Raw genomic sequence first — 21,556 nt, 5'->3', positions numbered from 1 at the left:
CATACCACATCGCCGCCTAAATTAACAGGGAATAAACTTATACAAATACCTTGTTACCAAAAAAAAAAAAAGAAAACGAAAGAAAAAACAACAAAACCCCCCCACTTGGCAGACAAGTTTTCTACAAAATAAGCCTATTTGGTGAAATTCTCATTTAAAATAATTGATTCAACCATAAACCAACAGCATAGACCAGAAGCGCGAACAGCAGCATTTATCAATAGCACTTGCCCAGATAAGTAAAAGTTTGTAATAAATAGATCACCCATTACTGTGCTTATATAAATGCAAAACAGAGCAACAAAACATAGCAACAATACAAAAGACAAATAAATGAGTTAGACACGGAGTCCATGAGTTTAAGAAGTCTCCCCTGTATTTAATAAAGCATGATTTTTTTTTTTTAGAAACACTAACAGATCCCTTGCAGATAGTTTTTTATCTTTATATTATTATATAAGACATTTTGTGTTTAAAGTGAACTATTGCTTCATCTAGGCGGCCCCTCTGCTGGGCATAGAAACTAGATTGTGAACAAAATAAAAAATCACCATTGGAAATTACAAATCATACAACTTTAAAGCATTTTGATATCCCCCCCCGCCCTTAGTCCAAAGAGATAAATAATTGAATCGCGGGGAATGTAGAAGTCTGTGGTTTAGCGTAAATTTCTGTGTCTACATAAAATAAAAAAGAAGCCAGCCAGAGTCACGATTAGCTGAGAGACGAAGGAAAATATGCAATTATCGTTCATCCCGGTCTATTAGCTCAGCAGGTGGAAAACATTGAAACCAGCAACTGCTCAGAACCGAACCTAATTCTTTGCTTCTAACACAGGTCAAAGTCCTCTCGGAATCAGTGAGACTTTTGCTTTTGAAGAACTGAGTATTTGGGATTCTGCAATCATTTATAATTAAAACATTAAATCTGTCATTTCACACAGTTCCAGAGGTTTTTTTGTTTCATTTTTCTCCAAGAAAATGAGTATGTATCTAGTGCAAAGCAAAATATTCTCCCCCGCTGCCCTTCAGAGAACTTCACATATACCAAACGCTATTAAACAATTGACTTTGTATCAGCTCTATGAAAGGATTAAAATTACTTTCACAACATCGAGGTTATGCTGTGTTCAAAACTATCCAATTAGAAAAAAAAAATTACCTTTGGAGAATAAATTTATCTAAAACCGGACCAATTAAAAACTGTACCTTTGCAAGCTTTTTACATTTACAGTACATTTTTGTTTATGCATAAAATAAGCATTTTGAATATGTTTTCTCCTAGCGTAGACCAAGAACAGGTTAATATATTTAACAATTTGATTGGTTTCCAATTTGAAATTTAACGTACAGCGTCAGGTATTATTTGTGCTTCAACAACTGAGCCTGCAGATGGAAGGAAAGGCTGGAGCTGCCACTGACTGCTATCTGCATCAACACCAGGGTTTCGACTTCTACCACAGCAAAAGAGCTATACAGGATTATCAGCAGAGTGGATCATTCTCAGGGCTATTTTACTCAAGAGAATCCATTTAAAACTGCTTAAAACATCAAATGAAACACAAGTTATCTAAACATCAGATTTTCTAATTTTATTAAAAACGCACAAATTTTATCCAACATGTTTTCTTTCATACAGTGAATGGTCTAATATGCACTGGAGGTCACACAAGCTTAGGTTTATTAGAACAATAAAAGACATATGAGAAATTTAATATATAAAGAAAAAAGTAGCAGCTGTTGACTGCATATTTGACCATAAAATTTAAATATTTTGGACTTTTATTTTAAAGACACAAAAATAAAACCTGTGTGGGTCTATATTAGTCATATTAACAATTCCATGAATGTTCAACAGGACTAAAAATTAGCAAAGATGTTTTTGTTTTTTTTTTTTTTAACCTTGTAACACTTTTTAAACACCTTCTCGGGTTGCTGGTGCAAAGCACCTTACAGTATTTGTGCTATATATTTACTTTATTTGGCAACTGTCTGGGTTTCGTGGGGTTTTTTTCTTTGCCTTCTGTAAACAACACCTTTTACAAACTAGCACAGTGAACCACAAGCCCTGCAATCTGTTATAACATCTACAGAAAAGAAAATGAACTATTTTGGTTGGTTGCTCAAAATATTTTGCTTTTGAACAAGAGGTTCTAAAACAGGATTTATTAGTAAAACATTGAACTCCTGAATTTAACATTAGACGTAAACAGTTGACTGTTTTTAGTTCAATAGAGTCTTTTTGTTTAGCTTTTCTCTCTCTGTGAAGGTAGAATACTTTTTGTTTGTTTGTCTGTTTTCAAGTCATTTTCGTTAGAGGTCTGGGTGGTGACCTTTGCTATGATGAGGAGGTTTTGTACGTGTAGCTTTGTGAAGGTAGAAGAGTTGGTGCTGAGGGCTTAACATTTAGTATTTGCTATTTTGGAAAACAAAACAAAAACAGAGGAAAAAGAAAGTTGTCCCACCTGATAGTCAGCAGGCTGAAATGGCTGAAGCTAAAAAGAGTTTCTTGCTGTCGAACTTTCTGAGAGACAAAAATTAACAAACAAATTCATAATGCCAGAACCATCCTTAACCGGGAACGCTAGAGTTCTTGAAGCTTTTTTCCCCCTTTTCTTTGACCTTTCCTTCATTCAATTATTAATTTTTTAAATGAGAAGTTTCTAAGGATTGTGGCTCTTAGGATGACATCCAACAGGGTAATCAAACTTACGCCATCCTACGGTATGGCAGCACTTTACTGTACAGCTTCACCAGTTTCTTTGTCAATGGTACAAAAAAAGTCCCCTTGCTTGTTTGATACAACCATAACATGGAGATTGTCCTGGTCTAGAGCAAAGCTTGCCTTGGAGCGATTTGGATTCAGTTCGTTCCCAAGGTAATATTGTCTTAGGGCAGGAGAGATGTTATATTTATTCATTTCTGTACACCGTAACAATAAGCAGACTAGATGATCATCACTTACTTAGACCCAGTTTGTTTTAAAGCTACCACACAGCCGCTTCATTCATTTCTGGTGGATGTGACAAGTGATTGCCATAGTTAGCACCACCGTTGACGGATATTGAAGAAAATGGAGGACTGGGGCCAAAAACTTCCGCGGACATGGAGTGCAAGGACCCGGGCAGGTTGGGTTCGGGGCTGGGCGAGTCTCCTGGGGGGTGCGACATGATGTCAGTGAAGCGCTGAGCCTCACTGGAGGGGTGATGTCCGGGCAGGGGGTGGTCCATGGCCCCCAGCGGGGTGCCTGATGGCCCCGAGGAGGGCACGAAGGGGAGATCCACGGGGGTCTGAGCTTGAGACGAGGGAGGTCCTTGCGGAAAGAAATCGTAATTGCTTCCAGGGCCGTAATACTCGCTCTGATAATCTGGTGGAGAAGGAGAGAACAGCGGGAGGGTAACACGCAGGCAGAGGAACCGCGCGGAAAAGACACGAGGATGCGCTTTATAACGGCGGTGCTGCCGCCGGCCCCCAAATGTCACCCGGGGCTCGCCGAACCCACGGGGAAACGCGCTGACGGGCTCCGTCCGGTCCCCGGGGACCCCCCGCCTTCAGCAGAGCCCCCCCCCCGCCACCCCCGGCCCCGGTCAGCGGAGGGGGCACCGAAATGAACCATCCCGCTCTGCCGCGGGTCCCGCCGGCAGCGCGGCGACAGCAGCCCCCGTGGAATTGCCCTCCCCAAGGGGCGAGGAAACCTGCGGGGCTGCTCGCCCGCCTCCCCCGGGGAGGGTCGGGGGTATCGTGGGCGGGCAGGTGGGGTGTGTGGGGGTGTGGGTGGCCCCGCCGCATCCCCGGGGGTTGGGATGGCGGGTGCGGGGCGGGCTGGGGGGTGGCGTTACCCACCTCCGTAGAAGGAGAAGGGCCCGTTGGGGATGAGCTCCCCCGGCTCCAGGCGGTCCACCAGCGGCCGCATCCTGCGTGGGCTGCGGAAGAAGGCGTGTCGGCGGGCGCCCAGCGCGCTCAGCTGCTTCATCCGCCGCTCCTTGGAGCGCCGGTTCTGGAACCAGACCTGGGCGGGCAGCGGGAGAGGCGCCGGTCACGGGAGCCGCCGTCCCGGGTGTCCCGTTCCACGGACCCGCCGACGCCCCGCGCCTCCCCCACGGACAATCCATCCCCCCCCCCCCCACCTCTTCGGTGCTGCGCGTTTCCCCGGTGTCTTTTTTTTTTTTTTTTTTTTTTTGCGGCGGGGGGAGGCTCCGAGCCGGGGTCCCCCCGAGCCGCGCTCCTCCTCGTTTCAAACGGGGCCGAACCCACGCGTGACGGCGGCCCCGCGGCTCGCCGGCTGCAGGTCAAGAATGATTGAGTTAATTCTTATTACCCTGACAAGATTAGTCCTAATTACCCTCACACTGAGACTCTCCAATCTAACCTCGTCTTTAATGGTCCTTTAACCCCCCATTACCCCCAGCGCTGCGGGTTTATAAACCTTTTAATAATTCCAGCGCATTGTCATTCTTATTTATCCATTAACCCCTCACATTTATGGTTATTAATTTCGATACTGTTTGCAGCTTCTTTAGGACTTTCGAAAAGAAACCCGCAGCTCTGCCCCTGCCATGGGGAGGGGTGGGGGGGCTGCCGGGCTGCCCTGATAATAACGATTTAAAACGATGGCGGGGCTCCCCCCGGCCCCGCAGCGCGGGGGCTACCAGACGCCGGTCCCTCCTCGCCAGGGCAGCCCCCGGGGCGATGGGGGGAGGGGGGGGGTGGCGGTACCTGGATGACCCGCATGTTGAGGCCGGTCTCCTGCGCCAGCTGCTCCCTGATGTGCCGGGTGGGTTTGGGGGTGGCCGCGAAGGCGGCTTTCAGAGTCTCTAGCTGTTTGGCTTTGATGGTGGTGCGGGGTCCCCGCCGCTTGGCCCCCAGGTTCTGGTCGTCGTTTTCGTTGCTGCCCGTCTCCTTGTCAGACACGTTAGCGCTTTCCGAGTCCTTGGCGTCGTCCTGGGAAGGGTCTTGGGAGTCGGGGGACAGGCTGGGGTCACTGCCGGTGGTGGCTGCGGGAAAGGAAATGGGGTCACGGTCAGGCTCGGGGCGGCCGCGGGGGATGGGCCGCGGTACGACCAGAGGAGAGGGGGAAAGAAAGGAGAGGAGGAAAGGAGAGAGAGGGGGAAAGGAAGAAGAGAGGGAAAGGAGGGAAAGGGGGAAAGGCGAGAGAAGAGAAAAACAGAGGAGAAAAGGTGAGGAGAAGGGAAAGGAGAGGAGAAGGGAAAGGAGAAAAGGAGAGGAGAGGAGAAGGCAGAGAAGGAAAGGAGAGGAGGAGAGAAAAGGAGAGGAGAAGGAAGAGGAGGGGAGAAAAGGAGAAGATAAAAGGAGAGAGGAAGAGAAAGGAGAGAGGAGAAGGGAGAGGGGAAGGGAAAGCACTGGCTCTCACCCCACAGAGAAGCGGGGACTGAGCACATCACCCCGGCCGCGCTCCCTCACCTGAATGCAGGCTGTTTTCTTTGGCAGTATTGCTGTTATTTAGGTAATCTTCTTTGCAGACAAACTTGTTTTCGTCTATGATGTAGAGCTCCTCGCCGGTGGAGAGTTGCTTGTTACACATCATACACGTAAAACAGTTCAAGTGGAACACTTTGCTCCGCGCCCTGCGGACCAGGTCGCTGGGGGAGATGCCCTGGGCACAGCCCGCGCACTTGGTCCCGAAACACCTGCGGGGAGAGGCCCGGTAGCGGCTCAGCAGCGCCCGCCCGAGCCGCGGGGCCCCCCCGCGCCGCGGAGCCCCCTCCCGAGCCGCCCGCAGCCCGGCCCCGACGGGCGAGCGCACCGCGGCCCCGCGCCCTCCACCGCGGCCTTTGGGCGGCTGCCCCGCTCGGCCGTGCGGGGGGAAAGGCGATCAAATAAAGCACTGCTCCGCAGCCCTCGAAGAAGCGAATGCCTGGAATTATTATCTTTTAAAAAGAAAATATTAAAAAATGTAAAAAATTAAAATAAAAAAAAATTGGCCCGATCCGGGCAGGGGAGGACGGAGGGCTGAGGGATTAATTAAACACCAGGGCTGCGTTGTCCAGGGTTTCCCCTCTGCGCCCTGACACGCTGATTAACGACGCTCTAATACACATTAAGCAGAAATTCTTCTCTGTTATTAATTGGCCCGGAGGAGCTGCCGACCCCGGCCCCGCACCGGCGCCCGCTGCCCCCCGCGCTCCGCTCAGCCGGGGCCGCCCGCAGCCGGGCCGGTCTTCGCTGAGATTACCGGGGCAATAACTACGAAGAAATTTATCCCGACGCCACTGCGGGCCGGGCCCGGTCGCCTCTTCCCCTCCCCACCAACCCCCCGGTGGCGGGGCGGGGGGGGCTGGGGGTCCGGTCGCTGCCCTCCAGAGCGGCCTCGGCTCGGTTTGACGGGAGGCGCTGGGCCCGCGGAGCGCTGCGCTCGGGGCCGCGGAAAGCCCCGCCGGGAAGGTGTCACCCCCCGCTCCGCAGCACCGGGCCCGGCCCCCACCCCCCCGCCCGCTCCGCCGGTCGATAGTTTCGGGGGAACTTTGGGGCAGGGGAGCTCGGCCGGGCCCCGACGGGGCACCCCGGGGGGGTCACCTGCAGAAAGACCACCGGCGGCGGGGGGGGAGGGAAAAGGCGTTTGTGGGTCACACGGAACAACAGAGGAAAAGAAAAAAAAAAGGGAAAAAGGAAGATGAAAAATGGATGTCAAGGAGCTACGGCTCCAGGCGGGGGGGGGGGGGTGCGGTACTTACCGAAAGAAGTCGTTTTTGCAGTAAAGCTTGCCTTCTCGCGAAAAGCATTTCTCTGTCAAATTGCATTTACATTCACAGCACTGAACACACTTCACATGCCAAGCCCTGTCCAGTACATTCAACAAAAACCGGTCCAAGATTGGCCTTTTGCAGCCCGCACAGTGAACCATTGTCTTTGGTTATTTCTGAGAGTGGGGGGTATTGGTTTCCCAGATGTCAAGCAAAAAAAAAAAAAAAACAACCAACAAAAAATTTTTTTAAAAGACGACAACACCGGCGTAAGTTTGCTCTTTTTTGTTTTGTTTTGTTTTAAAAGCCTTGGAGAAGTGAAGGAGGAGAAAAAGAAAGGGAAGAAGAAAAATCTTCGTTCGAGTGTCCTAGGAGGGATACACAGGAGAAACCACCCACTGCCCGAGGAGACCAGCGCTTCGACACAACCGCAGAATCCCGGCCGCTACCAACCACGACAGCAACAATGATAATAGTGACAATAAAACAACAACGACTATAAAGATCGGCGCTCATAAAAATTAAAAAAAAAAAAAAAAAACCAACAAAAAAAACCCCAACAAAAACGCCAAAAAGCGAGCGTGATGAGTTTTTCTCAGGTCTGAGGTAGAGCAGTCAGGAGTCAAAGTGCTTTTCCCAAGGAGAAATCAAAGGAGGAAAAAAAAAAAAAATAAAAATAAATATATAACAAAACGAGACATGGAGACCCGACAGCGGTCAGAAGGGCTTTGCCTGCTGCCGCGGCGACATGGCCCTACGCGCCGCGGAGCGGGCCGCCGTCCTTACGCGGGGGTGGGGGGGGGGGCGGGGAGGGGAGGGGGGGGGGGAAGACGCTCCGCAGCTCCTCGCTCCGTCCCCTCGCTCCTCTCTGCTCTTGCCCTCGACGTCTCGGCGGGACCGTCGCGCCCGGCTCCTACCTACCCCCGCGCAGCGCCCTGCGCGCTACCCGCGGCGGCCGCCTCCCCGCCGAGCCGGCACGGCATCGCCCGGCGCTGCGCGGCTTTTGTTCCGCCTCCCGCGGTGGCGGCGGCGGAGGCGGCGGCGGCCGGACCGGTGGCGGAGGGGAGGGAGGGGAGGGAGGGGAGGGCAGGAGAGCGGCGCTGCCCGCGCCGTCCCGGCAGCGCTGGGCGCTCTGCATGTTCCCGGCAGCCCCGCGGCCGCTGCCTTATGCACCGCGCGTAGACGTCACCGCCCGGCCCGGCCAATCGCCGCCGCCGTTACCGTCGACCCCCCCACCCCCAATCCACCCACCCACCCCCTCCCCTACACACACACAACCATCCCCCCCCACCCCCCCACTCCCCCCCATCCCCAACAACGCGCCCGCCGCCGGACGGGGCGTCCGCGCCCCCCTTTATAGAGCCGCCGGGGCGCCGCCGCCCGCGCCCGGCCCGCACCGAGCGGCGGACGGACGGACGGACGGCCGTGCTCGGAGGCCGCGCTGCAGCGGGTAGGTGTGGGGGTGCGCTTCGGGGGGGGGGGTTGGTTGGAACGGGGCAGCTCGTTGGGTCCGACAGCCCCCCTCCCCCCCCCCCCCGTGGGGTCACGCATCCGTTACCGGGACCCGCCGAGCAGCGGTGCCGTTCGGTTGGGAAGCGGCGTCGAACGAGTTTTCCCGGTTTCGCGTTGTTTTCCCCCAGCAGAAACGGCGGGTCCCGGGAGCGGGGCGGGGGGGCGCGGAGCTTCCCGCGGGGCGCCTCGCCGAGGGGAAAGAAGCCGCGACGGCTCTCGCTTTTCCGCGGAGAAAAAGCGCGGAAGGGCCGGGACGGAGGGACGGGGCGCTCCGAGGGGCCCGGGGCTGCGGGGAGGGGGCGGCCGGCCCCAGCGCCCGCCGGCCGCCGCGGGCAGAGTGAAAACGCCGGGAACTTCGCCGGGATTCCGTTACCGGCGCTCGCAGCGCCCGGCTGGGGCCGATCAGCACCAGCCGCCGCTCATGTACTTTTTTTCTTCTTTTTTTTTTTGGGGGGGGGGGGGGGGGGGGGGGCGAATAAAAATTAATTTGCTTTTACCTTCCAGGGGCTCGGTTGGTCGCGGGTCGGAGGGACGCGATTTCTCTCTCCTTCGCGCTTCCCCCCGCGCTCCCCGGGTGTTACCGCCCGGCCCGGGCCCCTCCCGTTCCCTCCGCGGCGGAGCCGCCGCTTCTCCCCTTCCCTGCGGGCTGATCGATCCGCTGGCGAGGAATTAGGAGGGAAACGGCGGATTAAACGGCTTGAGCGGTTACACACGCGGCCAGGCGCGGTGGGGCGCGCACCTTCCGCGGCCGCCCCGGAGCCCGCAGCATCCCGCGCTCTTACTCACCGTTCGCGCTCTCTTTCACGTCTGGTTTTCCCCGTCCTTGAAAAAGAAAAAAGAAAAAAAAATGGGGGAGGGAGAAATTGGAAAATAAAAAGGAAAACGAAGGGAGGAAAAGCCCCTCCGGTGCCGGGGGGCGGACAGGTCCGGCGGGGGGTGCGGAGCCTGTCCGGGCCGGGCGAGCCTGCGGGGCGGCCGCCGGGGCTGTCCCCGGGCCCAGGGTGCTCCTGCGGGTGTTTAAAAGCCGCGGGGGGCTGCTTCCGCGATTTGTGTGTGTCGTGTCCGCCCCCCCCCCCCAGATGCCCCCGCGCCGGGCCGGAGCCGGCCATCACCGCCCCGTCGGGGCCGCGCACCGGGGCTCCCCGCCGTCCCCCCGCCCAGCTGTCGGGTTCGTTTTGCCGCCGGTCGCGGGGATCAATAGAGCCCTGGGCGCCCCCCGCCCGCCCGGTCCCCCCGCATATGGGCCACTTCTCATGCGGAGCGGGGGGGCCGGGGGGGCCCCGCTCCGCCGCCCGGGAAGGCGACAGCTGTAGGCTGCTGCCAGGGGACCCCTTCCCTTTGACTGCGGCCCCCGGTGACATGTGTTGGTGGGGATGAATGAGGGGAAGGAGATGAGCATCTTATGTCCATCAAGCACCAGTTTTTCACAGCCTTTTTTTTTTCTTTTTTTTTTTTCCCCCCTCCTTTCCCAGGCGTTAGCGAAAGCATCTGGTTATCCCCTGCCCCCCCTCCCCTCTCCCGCCCCGACGGCTCCGCACAGGGCCCGGGGACGCGCCGAGGGGGGTACAAACCGCTGCCCCCCCCCCCCTCTCCCGGCACACACACACCGAGGGGGGCTGCTCCCCCCAGGTGGTGAGGACCGTGGGGTGCCCTAAATTCGTCTCTCCCCCGCCCCCCTCCCCGGGACCCCGACTCAGCGCAGGCGTTTGAGAGGCGAAAATATCGGCGCTGTTTCCAGCAGGCTCCGAAAAGAAAATCTCACCAAGCCTGGGCTCCCCCGCCCCCCCCCCCGCCCCGCGGGACAGGAGTGTCCCAGTGTGGGGCACCCACGGGCCGGGGAGTCCGCGGAGCCCGAGCGGAGGGGCGGGGGGGGGAAATCCCCCCAGGCCACGGGGACTGACGGCCCGGCAGCACCCGGCCTGCCGCCACCCCCTCCTAAGGGCAATGCGTCTGGGGTTTTTTTGGGGGTGTTTGTGGGGTTTTTTTTGGTTTTCAGTGTATTTTGCGATTCGCCCGGTTCCGCTCCCGGCCGGGCTGCAGCCCCCAGCCCCGGCCGGGATGTTGCAGAGAGAAACGGGAGAACCGGCCGCGGTGTTTCAGAGCCGAGTAACCCCGGTGCTGAAAAAGAGGGACATTAAAAGAGTAAAAAAAAAAAAAAAAAAAAACAAAAACAAAAAACCCAAAAAACAAAAAACAAACAAACAACCAAAAAAACCCCCAACCCAAAATTCGAGAATTTATTTTAAATCTAATACAGAAGGGAAAGAAGTCCCTTTCAGGCGCGTTTGAATTTGCCTTTTATTGGTGTCGTTCCCATCTTTTTAGTTAACCATCACCCTGGTTATCCCCAGCCTTTCTGCGCCGCTGCGCTCGGCGATGGGGTTTCTCTCTCCTCGCCGGGGCTCCAGCGCTGGACGAACACCGGGGCCCGCCGGTCCCGGACACCGGGGGTGCTGGCGGGCTCCGCGGGCCCCCGCGGTGCGGTGCATCCCCCCTTCCCCCGCCGCTCCATCCCCCCGAGCGAAGCCGAGGAAAAAACTTCCCTCCCGCCCGGGCACAGACACTTTCCCTACCGTGTTCGTCCCGCGGCAGCACTATTTTATTTTTTTTTAAATTTTTAATTGAATTTAATTGTATTTTTCCCTCCTTCTCAACCTTTCACAACGACCGCGCCCGGGATCGGTGATGCCGTCGGGCTTTCAGCGACCGGCGGAGCCGCTTCCAACCCCCCGCCCCCCCACCCGCAGACCTCCGCCCCGCCGCGACCGGTAGCGTCCCCGACGGGGGGAGGCAGCCCCGAGCCCCCCCTCCGACCCCTCCGCATCCTGGCGGAGCCCTGCCCGGAGCGGCGGGGACCGCTCCGACCCGGCCCGGGCAGCGCTGCAGGGAGGGGGGAACAGAGCCCGTGGGGATGGGGGGGGGGTGGGGTGTGTGTGTGACACCCCCCCCCCCCCCCCCCCCAAACTTTCCCCCGCAGGAAGAGCGCCTCCGCCTGATTAAATATATCCGCGGCTAACGCACTCAACAAATATTGAAGTTAAGATGTAATTAAGCCTGTGGAACATCCCCGCGCAATAAACCCATTGCTGGACAGGATCCATCGCTGCGCGCCGCGCCAGGTTTGTTTTAAAGGAGCTTGAAAAAAAAAAAATCTTTAAATTATTTATTAGAGGGTCCCAGTTTATTCTGCCACACTCGGGTCGATGCTGAGGGTAAACACGCCCGGGCGGTCCCCCCCCACCCTCGGCTCCGCTCGCCTTTCCCTTTTCTTATTTATTTTTCTGCCCCCCTCCCCCTTGATTAGCCCTCCCGGGTTTCCCTCCACGTCGCTAAATGCTGTCGCTTACACTCCAAGCTCATGCATTGTTGATGGGAAATATAGTTAATAAATAATTACAAATCCGAGGTGTGCCCCCGCGTTTGACTTGAGCTGCCGGCGGAGACGGGGAAGCGCCCGCGAAGGGGCCGGGGGCGGCCCGGGGGGGGCCCCGAGCCCGGCCGGGAGCGGGGCCCAGGGGGGGCGTTGGGGGTCGGGCCGGGCTGGGGGCAAGCGGGGCAGGGCAGGGGGGACCCCGGGGGTGTGAGAGCTGAACGGGACCCTGCACGATGTTAAAGAGAGAAAGGGCGGATAAAAGACGAATAAAAGAGAAAAGAAAGAAAAGTAAAGAGGTGGCGGGGGCGGGGGGAGACGATAAAAAAAGAGGGTGAAACAAACCCCAGGAGGATGCACCGATCCCGGCTCATCCATCTTCATTGTCTCCGTGTGTGCAAAAGCAACTCCAGTAGAAGGAAAAGCCACTATCAAAGCCATGGCTTTATTTTATATCCTATAGATCAGGAGGGAGGCAAAGCTTTATTTTCGCCCAGAGACAGATATTTTATTTCTCTCTTACGGTTTTATGTGTGAGAGATGTCAAAAAGGTAAAATAGATTGCTAATGCATAGGCAAAACGAAGCTGTTTTGGCATGCTCTGTGTCATGAGGTCTCCCAGGGAGAGCAGGCTGGGGATTTAGGGCTGATGGGGGACTCGGGGGGATTTCGGCTAAACCATCTCCCTCCATAAATCCAGCCGCCTGGTCAGCTCGGTCGGGAGAAGGAGGTTTAAAGGGGAAGAGTAGGAGCGCGGCGGAGCGGGGACCGCCTCGGGGGTGGAGGGGTGGGGGGGGGCCCGGGGCGGCCCCCGGGGCGGGGGTTTCACCGCCGGTTGCGATTGTTTCTCTCGGCGGAGCCGCGGCGCTGGGGACTCGAAACACGAACCGCTCGTCCTGCCCCGTCGGTGCGCACCCCTCACCCCCAAACAGCCCCGCTCCGCTCCTCACCTGATTTGACTGGATTTATTTTTTTGGTGTCGTCGTCGTCGTCGTCGTGTCCCCCCCCCCCCCCCCCCCCCCCCAAGCCGCCAGCCCCCGCTCGTCCGTGTAAACGCCGCGGCTCGCTCTGGAGCGGCTCCGGCTGCCGGCAGCCCCCGCTGCTCCGCGGCTGCCTCTCCAGCGGCTCTGCGAGGACCTTTTGCAAAGTTAAAATATATCTCCCCAAGCTGCAACAATTTTCATACTTTTTGACCTCGGGGATTTACTTAGCGCGTTAAGTTCAAGGCTCAGAAGCCCAAGGCTATTACTCATTTAGGCACTCCCACCACCAACACTTTTCACCACATATTTTATCATTTGACTTCCTGGCTTAAATTCATGTTATGGCAAATAATGGATGGTAATACTTTCCCCCTTCCCCATGTTAATTGTCTTGTCTGACAACCTCCGCATTTGAAATGATTTAAAGCAAACAAGGGTGCAGCGAGACCAGGAGACGCAGCACAAAACATCTGCAGGAGCCCTGCGGCTCCGGCTCGTCCCTCGCAAGTTGGTGGCTGGATCCAGAGCAGAGCGGGGACCCCCAGAAAGCATCGCCCGGCCCTCGCTGGGGTCCCTGCGGCGCTGGGGCAGCGGCTCCCTGGTCCCCAGCAGCCCCCCGGGGTGCTCGGCCCTGCCCCGGGCCCCTCCGCTGCCCGAAATATCGCTGCTCTTGGGGGGGGCTGAAATGGGGAAACAAAACCCAGAGTCCTATTTGCAAATTTAAAAAAGCAAGGTGTAGTTGATTAGCAAATTAATTATTTCAGTACCCCCAGGATTATATTGTTTTTCCAAGTTCTGTGGGCCTGTATAATTTACTAATTTCACAGTCGCTGAACTTCCCTGGGAGGGAGACTCAATGTCACCCACCTCTCACGCGTACACGGGGTTTTGTGCCGAGGCAGTGAGTCTGGCAGCGGTGTCGGAGGGAAGAGGGTGTCCAGACCTTTCCCCCTGCTCCCGCCGCTGACCTGCTGCGTGACTCTGGGCAAATTCTTTGTTTTTCTTGTTTCTGAGGGTGGCCAGTACTTTCCTACCCAACAGGAACCTATCTTCCTGCTTAGAAAGAAGTAACTGCACGACTTTCCTCTACCAAACACTGTCACTGCCTTCCCATATGTGTACAGAAAAAGGGCTGCTGCGTTATTTGTCCTTTGCAAGCAGCTGGAGAAGAGGGTTCCCAGTATAAGAGGTTTTTTGTCATCAGCAGAATGTCAGCTTTTGGCGTCTGACATCACCGTCACGCAGAACGTCTGGGAAAAAGAACTGAAATCAAACCAAATAGGACTATCCCAATAAAATATAGGGATAGTACACCCGCACTGGTGGGAAACCAGCACTTCCCTCTGCCGACCTGCTGCAGATACGGGAGCAGCTCTCGGTTCAGGGTGATAAAACAGCATCACCTGGACCAGGTACCATAGCACCACAAACCTCCCTTGTGAAAATGAATCCAGAGCTCCTGGCCGTGTTTATATCTGTCTGCTTAGCCCCGACCTCTGATTAATCTTCTTCTATATATAGATTCTGTAATTTGATACCACGTTACTATATAATATCCTATGTCACACCCTATTTATATAGGCTTCTATTTTAAGGCTTCTGACACCGTGTGCCCTTCTTTCTCCCTGCTTTATCACACAAATCGAGGAAGCTGCCTTTATGCAGTTCCAGCCCAACAAAGTCACTGGCTGCCAGGTGTCTGCAGCTCAGCACAACGTTTTGCCTGTCTGGGCCAGGTGGGCAAGAGAAAGGTAAAAGGCAGACGTTGTGTGGGAGCCCATGGCTCCAAGTGCTCGCCTGCCCTGGCCCGGCAAGTGGGGAGGCAATTAAAGAGGCCGCTGGCAGCCTCCAGACAGGGCTTGTTAGCACTGCACAGCACTGCGCTGCTCGCGACACCCGAGCTGCTAATTGAGCATCTGATTTCTGTAGGGTCACCACTGCACTGGCACGAAACTGGAGCACTGCAGTAAGGAGACATGGCCAAGTATGTTGCTTTATAAAAAATGCACATTGAAAAACCCTGTTTCCTTCCCTTCATGCAGTAAGTGATGTCCTAAGTTTGGCCGTACGCATGCACAACTTATTTCAATGCTATAGCAAGGATATGGCATGCACAGCCACAATCCCATTACTCTGAAATGCATCAGTATACTGTTTTCAAGATTAAAAAAACAGATAATTTTGTTCTAGAATATGAAGTTTCACTAGTTTCAGATAATTTTTCCAGGAGAAGCCAGGGGTAGAGCTCAGTCCCCATGAGGGTCCTGCGTGACGACACTCTGGGACAAGTCCCCCGAGCAGGGCAGAGCTGCACGCTGGCATTACCAAAGACCAATCCTCCAGGCCCAGAAGCTCTTAAAAAAACCCATATTGTTGTAAAAAAAATCATTCCTCAAGTTCGTTGCCACTCATATTCCAGCTGGGCCTGGAGATCCCTGCCAGAGCCGCTGTGCTGGTGAGGCAGTGCGGGGGGGACGGGGTGGGGAGCAGATCCTCGGGGGTCACCCAGAGACAGGCACAGCCCAAATCTGCTGACTCCCACACAGATGTGCTGCACCCTTCCGACTCCATCACCCTTTGGCTCCCTTCCTTATCGCATTGCCTGGCGGATGGGGGGACCCCCCCTTGCCCAGACCTGTCTGCGTTGCCCTCCCCAGGGCTGCTGCAGAGGGCTGGACGAGGCTCTGGAGTCTGGCAGCACCGGAGGGGCCGTCTCGCTCCGCGGGGCATCGCCGGCACTGGAAACACAGCCCCGCAAAGGCATTGTCATTCCAAAGTGGGAAAAACGTCACGCGAAAGGCTGCTCACCCCTGGCTTTGTTATGCCACAGGCTGAACTGGTCCTTTTCCCCGTTCGGTACTTTCAATGGGCGGTTATTTGTTGAACTCCCGGCAGCAGACTGTTAACATAGCGCGTTACAACTTCTCACGTCAGCTGCTCCCAGGAACACGCACGCATGGTGCGACGTACCCAGAATAGCTAATGGCCCAGCCGGGGACACATCGCCCCGCTCCTCTCCTGACCGAGGGCCTTTGATAACTTGTCACTGAGTTTGTCCCTCACGAGTGACCGGGCGCTGGGGACTCATCCACCAGGTCCTGTGTGCCCTTCTCACCTCTCTGTATCCACAGGTGAAGGTAGCTCCCGAGAGCAGTGGCCGATGCGTCCAAGCACGAACCAGCATAACCGCGAAGGCACAGGAGCTTGTTTTGCTGACAAAAAGTCAACTTTGTTTCAAATGGACAGTCACTATTTATCTGTGCTTCCTTCAGGAGGAACCCCAAACCCTAGCAAACAGTTTTACAAAGTCTGTTTCTCCTGCCTGTGAAATTACAGAGTTTTCACTGATAACAATTATCTGAAGGAGCTATTCTGTGCTGATCTGCCTCGTGCTGGGAGCGCGGTGATGTCGTGTGCATATGAAAATGGAAACTTCCCGAGACGTTGAGACTCAGAAGCTCTGAGTCTGCAGAATCCCCTACCGATGTGTTTTTTTCAGTTGTTGAAATAAAATCTTCATTGCTGTAATTACTTAATATTTGTAAAGCCTATAGGATTCCAGAATAAATGGCTGAAAGAAAGTCATGTGGCTATTAGATAAATGTATTAATAATAATGAAGATGGCTGGTGAGAAGACATCACTCCTAATGATGTACGATTTATTTCCTTAAGGGTGTGCTAATAAACAAAACTAATTTTTAAGACCTGGCACATTTATTCCACATATGGTCTCAGATCAAATAAGTCCCTAACCACAGCACGGTCTTCCTCTTCTCCCCTCTCTGAAATTTCTCAGTAACACTCGCCGTGCTGGGCTGTTGATTACAAGGACGAGCACTCCTTCCCACCCAGCACCCAAGATATCAAAACCTGTCGCTGCTGCCAGCCAGAGGGGCTTCCCAAAGGGTCACTTAACCTCTGTGAAGGAGCTTGGGTGTTTGTCCTCATCCCAACCCAAGTCCCTAGATGGATCTCTGGGTCCCGGATCAGCTGTACGCTCTCAAACCAACCTAATCCCACACCAAATTTTATGTCCATAGGCTGTTATCACTTTTCTTGTCAACCCAAAGCTCACGAAGGAAAGTGTTTCCCTTTATCCGTGGGGTCAGCCCGTGGCGGCCGTAGCAGCTCCATCCCTGTGGTGTCTGTGCACAAGGTGAAATGCAGTGGGAGAGCGGAACAGAGCCGTGTGCCGACGGAGCTCGGCGGGCGCCTGCCGCGCTCTGCGCATAATCTCTGCTCGCTGCCATTCCCGCGGATGTCTTTACACAAAATCAATAAGGTGTTAATTTGAAACAAATCTTTTCTGCATACCTGCAGGAGATTATATCCCCTGCAGAAGGAAGCACGCAGAAAGGCTCCCTTCCTTCTTCCATCCTCAGGCTGGACAAGCAAACACACAGGGCAGAGTCCTCTGGTGCTGCAGGATTGCTCCAATGTTTGAGGAATAGTTTAGGGCTGTGTGCGCTCTGGAGAAAGATGATTTCCTACCATAGCTTCTAAAACCCCAGATTAATATTCTACAGGGCTGGTGCTTCACGCGGGAGGGTAATGCCATTTCCAAATACCGATGCGGTTTTCATTCCCCTATTTGAATTCAAGTACTTTCATACACAAAATACGGGCTTGTTTAGCTTTAGAAATGACCATGGAAAAGCTTCTCCATACCTCCAGTGCATACCACTACCACGAGCAGCTGTGCCAGCAGGCTGGGTGGCAATATGTAAAACAAGTCACTGGACAGGGACAGTCATGCTCAGGGACCTGACGCCATCCAGGACACCGGGGTGAGACCTGGGGTAACTCCCGCATTGCTGCAGAGCTCTGGGAGGTGAGCAGGCATCGCCTTCGCTCTCCAGAGGAAAAGCGAGTGGAGGTAGGCACCGATAAAGCATCCCGACCCTTCAGATTTGTGCGGAAATCTCTGTCTTGGACACCCCGGGGTCGTGCCGGGGCTGTGCCCAGTGGCTGGTGCCCGGCCGGACACGCGCTGTCCCCAGATGGACATGTCTGCGGAGCCAGGCTGGTGCTCACCCAACATGCTGTCATCAACTACGGGCGTTTCAAATTTAGAGAGAAAGAGGAGGGAAAATGTTTGAAGACAGCAGTTTGAGAATTAGCAAAACCCACGCTTTTCCTTGGGGTAAATCCCCACTGAGGCCCAGCTCGTGCCAGGGAAGGGCATGAGGCTGGGCCAGGCAGGTGTCCCCGTGGGGCTGTCACCTCTCGGGGCCACAGCCGCCTTTAGAGCCCAGACCCGGGGAGGAGAGTGTGAAAATTGCTGTTTCTTGCCCCACGCATCTTGAAAATACTCATTTTTCTTATTACTACTACAGCCTTTGGAGGTGTGTGCCCAGCTGTCTGCTGGATCCGTCCAGGCTGGGGGTCTCTGGGCAGGGTGTCCCAGCACACCGGGGCTCCAAGAAGAAATTATTCAGCCCCACTAACACTACAGTCACCAGCCACGACAACACACAACACGATAAAAAACTGCAGCTAAACGTGCAAACAGGAAGAGAAGGAAACGTGCAGGTCTGGTGAGGAGAAGGATGAGAAACACCTTTTCTGGGGAAAACCAAGGATGGATGCGAGGCTTCGTCACATGGTGGAGGACAAAATGCCACTGTGTGACGGGTGAGACCCCCGGGTCTGACAGAGCAGCACACACAACACGGGAGCGCTGAAACGTTTCTTTTAAATAAAGAAATTCCAAGACAAAGAATAAAAATATTCTACAACAGGAAGCCATCTGAAAACCTGTGCATCTTTCACTGCACTTATTTGTTGCTGCTTTTTTTCCCTAAAAAATCAGCTAAACTCCTGAGTTTTATATGAAAACAAAAAAACATAGTTAAAACATCACTGAAATGGTCATACAACCAAAATATATGCATTAGGTGTTAAACCTTCTATCACAGAGCTCAGCTGGATGTTGTTTTTTTTTTAAATCTGCGAAATATAATTAAATTGGTGTTGGGAAAAAAAAAAAAAAAAAAAAAGATAGCCCAGTCCAAACCCTTATAAGGATATTTCAGACATGCTGAGGTTCCTTTTCCATAAATGTTAAGCAGACATCTGTAAACATAATTGGAATTTACTGCACACGTGAATAACTGCATATAAATTAGCCTGTATCATTGGGGTTTAAGAAAGGGCTGCAGGTCCCCCCCCTTGTCGATAAGACGACGGTGTTTCCAGCGCGCAACCCAGCTCAATTCCAAATGTCAATTTTCTACATTTTAATTTTTTTTTTGCATAGCTGTTGCCTTGTTACATTTATCATAAGGCCTCTATAGATGAGACATTCTGCTGAATTTTGTACACTTCCAGGTTTGTTTACCAGGCTGATAGTTATTCTTAGGGAAAATGCAGAGTGGTATTGTCAGGGATTGCTTAATATTAATGATGGAGACCCAGGCATCTGAGGGAGCTGAATGAACACAACTTCATTTCAGCATTCCTCATTTTTTTCCATTTTTTCCCCCCTTCCTTTCCTTTTCTCTGCCTTCTCGTTTGTTACGGGCAGTACCGCAGGAGGCATGGAGCCCTCTGGCCCTAAACCCGCAGGGACATGGGGCCAGATCCTGCTCCTCATCAAGTCAATAGAAAAACATCCAACTTCTCTGGCTCAGGACTAAGCTTTTAAGCACTCTGCTTAACTTTATGACCAGGTGCTGAGAAGTCCTAGTTAAGGCATAGTGAAGCCTGTGCACCACGATGAGGATGAAGCTCTCAGTGGAGGAAGGAGCCTCCTCCTCCTCCATCCTCCTGTCCCCATCCAGGACCAGGGAAAAGTCGGGAATTCCTTACCCGTTGCGCAGGGGAGGGCAGGAGGGGCACGAGCAGCCTGCATAGCCTTGCTTGGGTCCAGCATGAAAAGAGGTGTCCAGATACACGTAATTCAGCTAAAGCGAGGATTACTTCAGATTTGCATTGAGTCAGTCGGGAGCAGGATTTACACAGAGTCACATCACGTAAAAGCACGATTTTACGCAGATTTAGTGAAAACAAAGGCTTGCACCCACTTTCAGAGACACACTGACACCCAGCTTATATCAGCTCAGCTTTAGACAGTGAATTTACAGGAGTAAATTCAACCAATCCCACTAGTTTTAAGCAAATATGAGCCTGACACCAATGGGGCTGAGGTGCTGAAGCACCCCTGGGGCGCAGACCCCCACGCTCCCAAGCTGGGGAAGGACCATGCAGCTCGGTGGAGAGGGGCAAATCCAAGAGGGGAAATCCCTCCCACACCGGGATAAACCCTGGGATGAAGCTGTGCCCCGATCCCAAATCTGTTGAATTCAAAGGAAAACTGAACATGGGTGTCTCTGCATCAGGCGCTCCAGCCAAGGACGCATTCGGGGGAGCTGAACGGAGGCCACACACCGATGGCTGCTGCCTAAAGCTAAAGATCAGCGTTAGGCGATGGGACCTGATGGAATTCTGCTCACCCAGGTGGGGCAGAGGACAACGCCGGGCCCTGTGGAAGGGGACAATCCTACGTGCAGCCCCTACCCGGCATCCCCCAGCCCCTGCCGTGGCACGATGGCAGGCGTTGCTGACAGTAACGGCATTATCAAGTATGCCAACGAAGGAACCGGGTGATTTATTTCATTGTCACTCTTCAAAGGCGCATTTGTTTACCATCCATCTTTCGCCCCCAGCTCGCCATAAACTCTGTTTGTTTGGAGGGGGCCAGTGCAGGAAGCACGGGGCTGTGAACCCGTCCCCAGGGCAGCGGCCCCGCGCCCGCCACCGTTCTCACCTTGACTCCGAGCTGCCGGAGTCGGCGGGCACCGCTGGCGCGGGGATCCCCGCGGCTTTCCAAGGGATGCTCTCAGAAACGTGTGACCGGGAGGGGCTGACCTGAATTTAACCTTTCTCCGTGCCCCACATTTGATGGGGAGGGGAGGTGAGAGATACTGTAGCCTGGGCAGAGCCGGTGACAAACTGCCGGCGTTTCTTGGGATGAAGAAGATGACGCAGGGGGGGAAGTGCTGCAAACCCACCCCAGCAGGACCCGCCAGAACTGCCCGTCGGCTTGGTGGGGCTTCGGGCCACACCATTGCTTCTTAATGATGAAGGTGTGGTACCTCGCTTCTCTTTAGGAAAAAGAGATGGAAGGAGAAAGCAAAAACAAGCAAAAACAAAACAAAGAGCTTTTTTTCCTTGTTTTTTTTCTAAAAAGAGAAAAAGATAGATTTTTGGTCTAAGCTCCCTGGTCAATCTGGCCCTACAATCTCACAAGTCATGTATTTTCGCCTTGGCAGACCCAGCTAAGCAAGGGAATGGCTCCACCAGTGAGGTTTAGGCAGGGCTCTTGGCCGGAGGAAACGCAACCCCAGCACACGGAGCCATGGCCCCCGAGGACGCTGCCCGGATAACCACCCTTGGGGTGCCGGCAGCACTCCACTGTCCCCCCACCTCATTAAGTGCCAAAGTGGATGGAAGTGACAGGGAGGATAAGGAAGGACGTTTACACCCCCGTCGGGAGGTGAGAGAGAGATGGGAGTGGGGGGTCCTGCCCCACACCTCGCAGGCAGTATCTCCTCCCTGCCTGCACCTCACACGGCCCCCGCGCTGCGCTGGCGTGGCCACGACTGGCGGTCACCACTGAGCCCCCACGGTCACCCCCATATGGCACAATGGTCATTTTATAATTCAAAATTATCGACTAAGCATTTTTTTCCAGGCCAGTCCAATTACTTTCAAACACACCTATTTGATTTTAGTGTCAAAGAGATTTTCTCGCTCTCTCAAGTTGTTTTCACTTAAAAAAAAAAAAAAAAAAAAGTCCTGGAGCACCAGACAGAATAATAAGCAGACTCACTGTTTAGTCATAGAATGACCTGAAATTTCTCCAAGAAAACATATTTTTCACTGAAAAATACTGGAAAAATCTGTATGAAAGTTTTTCCTTGACATTTTCTTGGTTTAGAGGAAACAGGAGAGCAATTTTTCCCCATCACTTTCATAGTTTGTTATTG

General features: G+C 53.9%; 1 protein-coding gene and 1 long non-coding RNA gene across 2 annotated transcripts; one reads left to right on the top strand and one right to left on the bottom strand.

The window, feature by feature from the left end:
* Positions 1 to 354: 354 nt before the first annotated feature.
* Positions 355 to 7,480, bottom strand: LHX1 (LIM homeobox 1). Its single transcript, XM_074890352.1, has 5 exons — positions 6,692 to 7,480; positions 5,421 to 5,647; positions 4,716 to 4,993; positions 3,843 to 4,008; positions 355 to 3,366 (listed from the first exon to the last, which is right to left on the bottom strand). Exons 1-5 carry the CDS (start codon positions 6,859 to 6,861, stop codon positions 2,987 to 2,989), a joined length of 1,221 nt encoding a protein of 406 aa, XP_074746453.1. The 5' UTR covers positions 6,862 to 7,480; the 3' UTR covers positions 355 to 2,986.
* A 532-nt stretch (positions 7,481 to 8,012) lies between these two features.
* Positions 8,013 to 16,268, top strand: LOC141952572 (uncharacterized). The gene is made up of 2 exons (XR_012631655.1): positions 8,013 to 8,150; positions 15,697 to 16,268. It is a non-coding gene; the product is annotated as an uncharacterized LOC141952572 (long non-coding RNA).
* Positions 16,269 to 21,556: the final 5,288 nt, after the last annotated feature.

This window comes from Strix uralensis, chromosome 20, assembly GCF_047716275.1.
Source record: "Strix uralensis isolate ZFMK-TIS-50842 chromosome 20, bStrUra1, whole genome shotgun sequence".
NCBI lineage: Eukaryota > Metazoa > Chordata > Aves > Strigiformes > Strigidae > Strix > Strix uralensis.
The sequence above is the reverse complement of the archived record's forward strand: the minus strand, read 5'-3'. Positions and strand labels throughout refer to the sequence as shown.

Excerpts from the sequence above, each read along its gene's own strand:
- LHX1 (XM_074890352.1), bottom strand. The coding sequence starts at position 6,861 with ATGGTTCACTGTGCGGGCTGCAAAAGGCCAATCTTGGACCGGTTTTTG. Across the intron at positions 5,648-6,691 it reads TGCAAAAACGACTTCTTTCG|GTGTTTCGGGACCAAGTGCG; the intron begins GTAAGTACCGCA and ends CTCTCCCCGCAG. Across the intron at positions 4,009-4,715 it reads TCAACATGCGGGTCATCCAG|GTCTGGTTCCAGAACCGGCG; the intron begins GTACCGCCACCC and ends CTGCCCGCCCAG.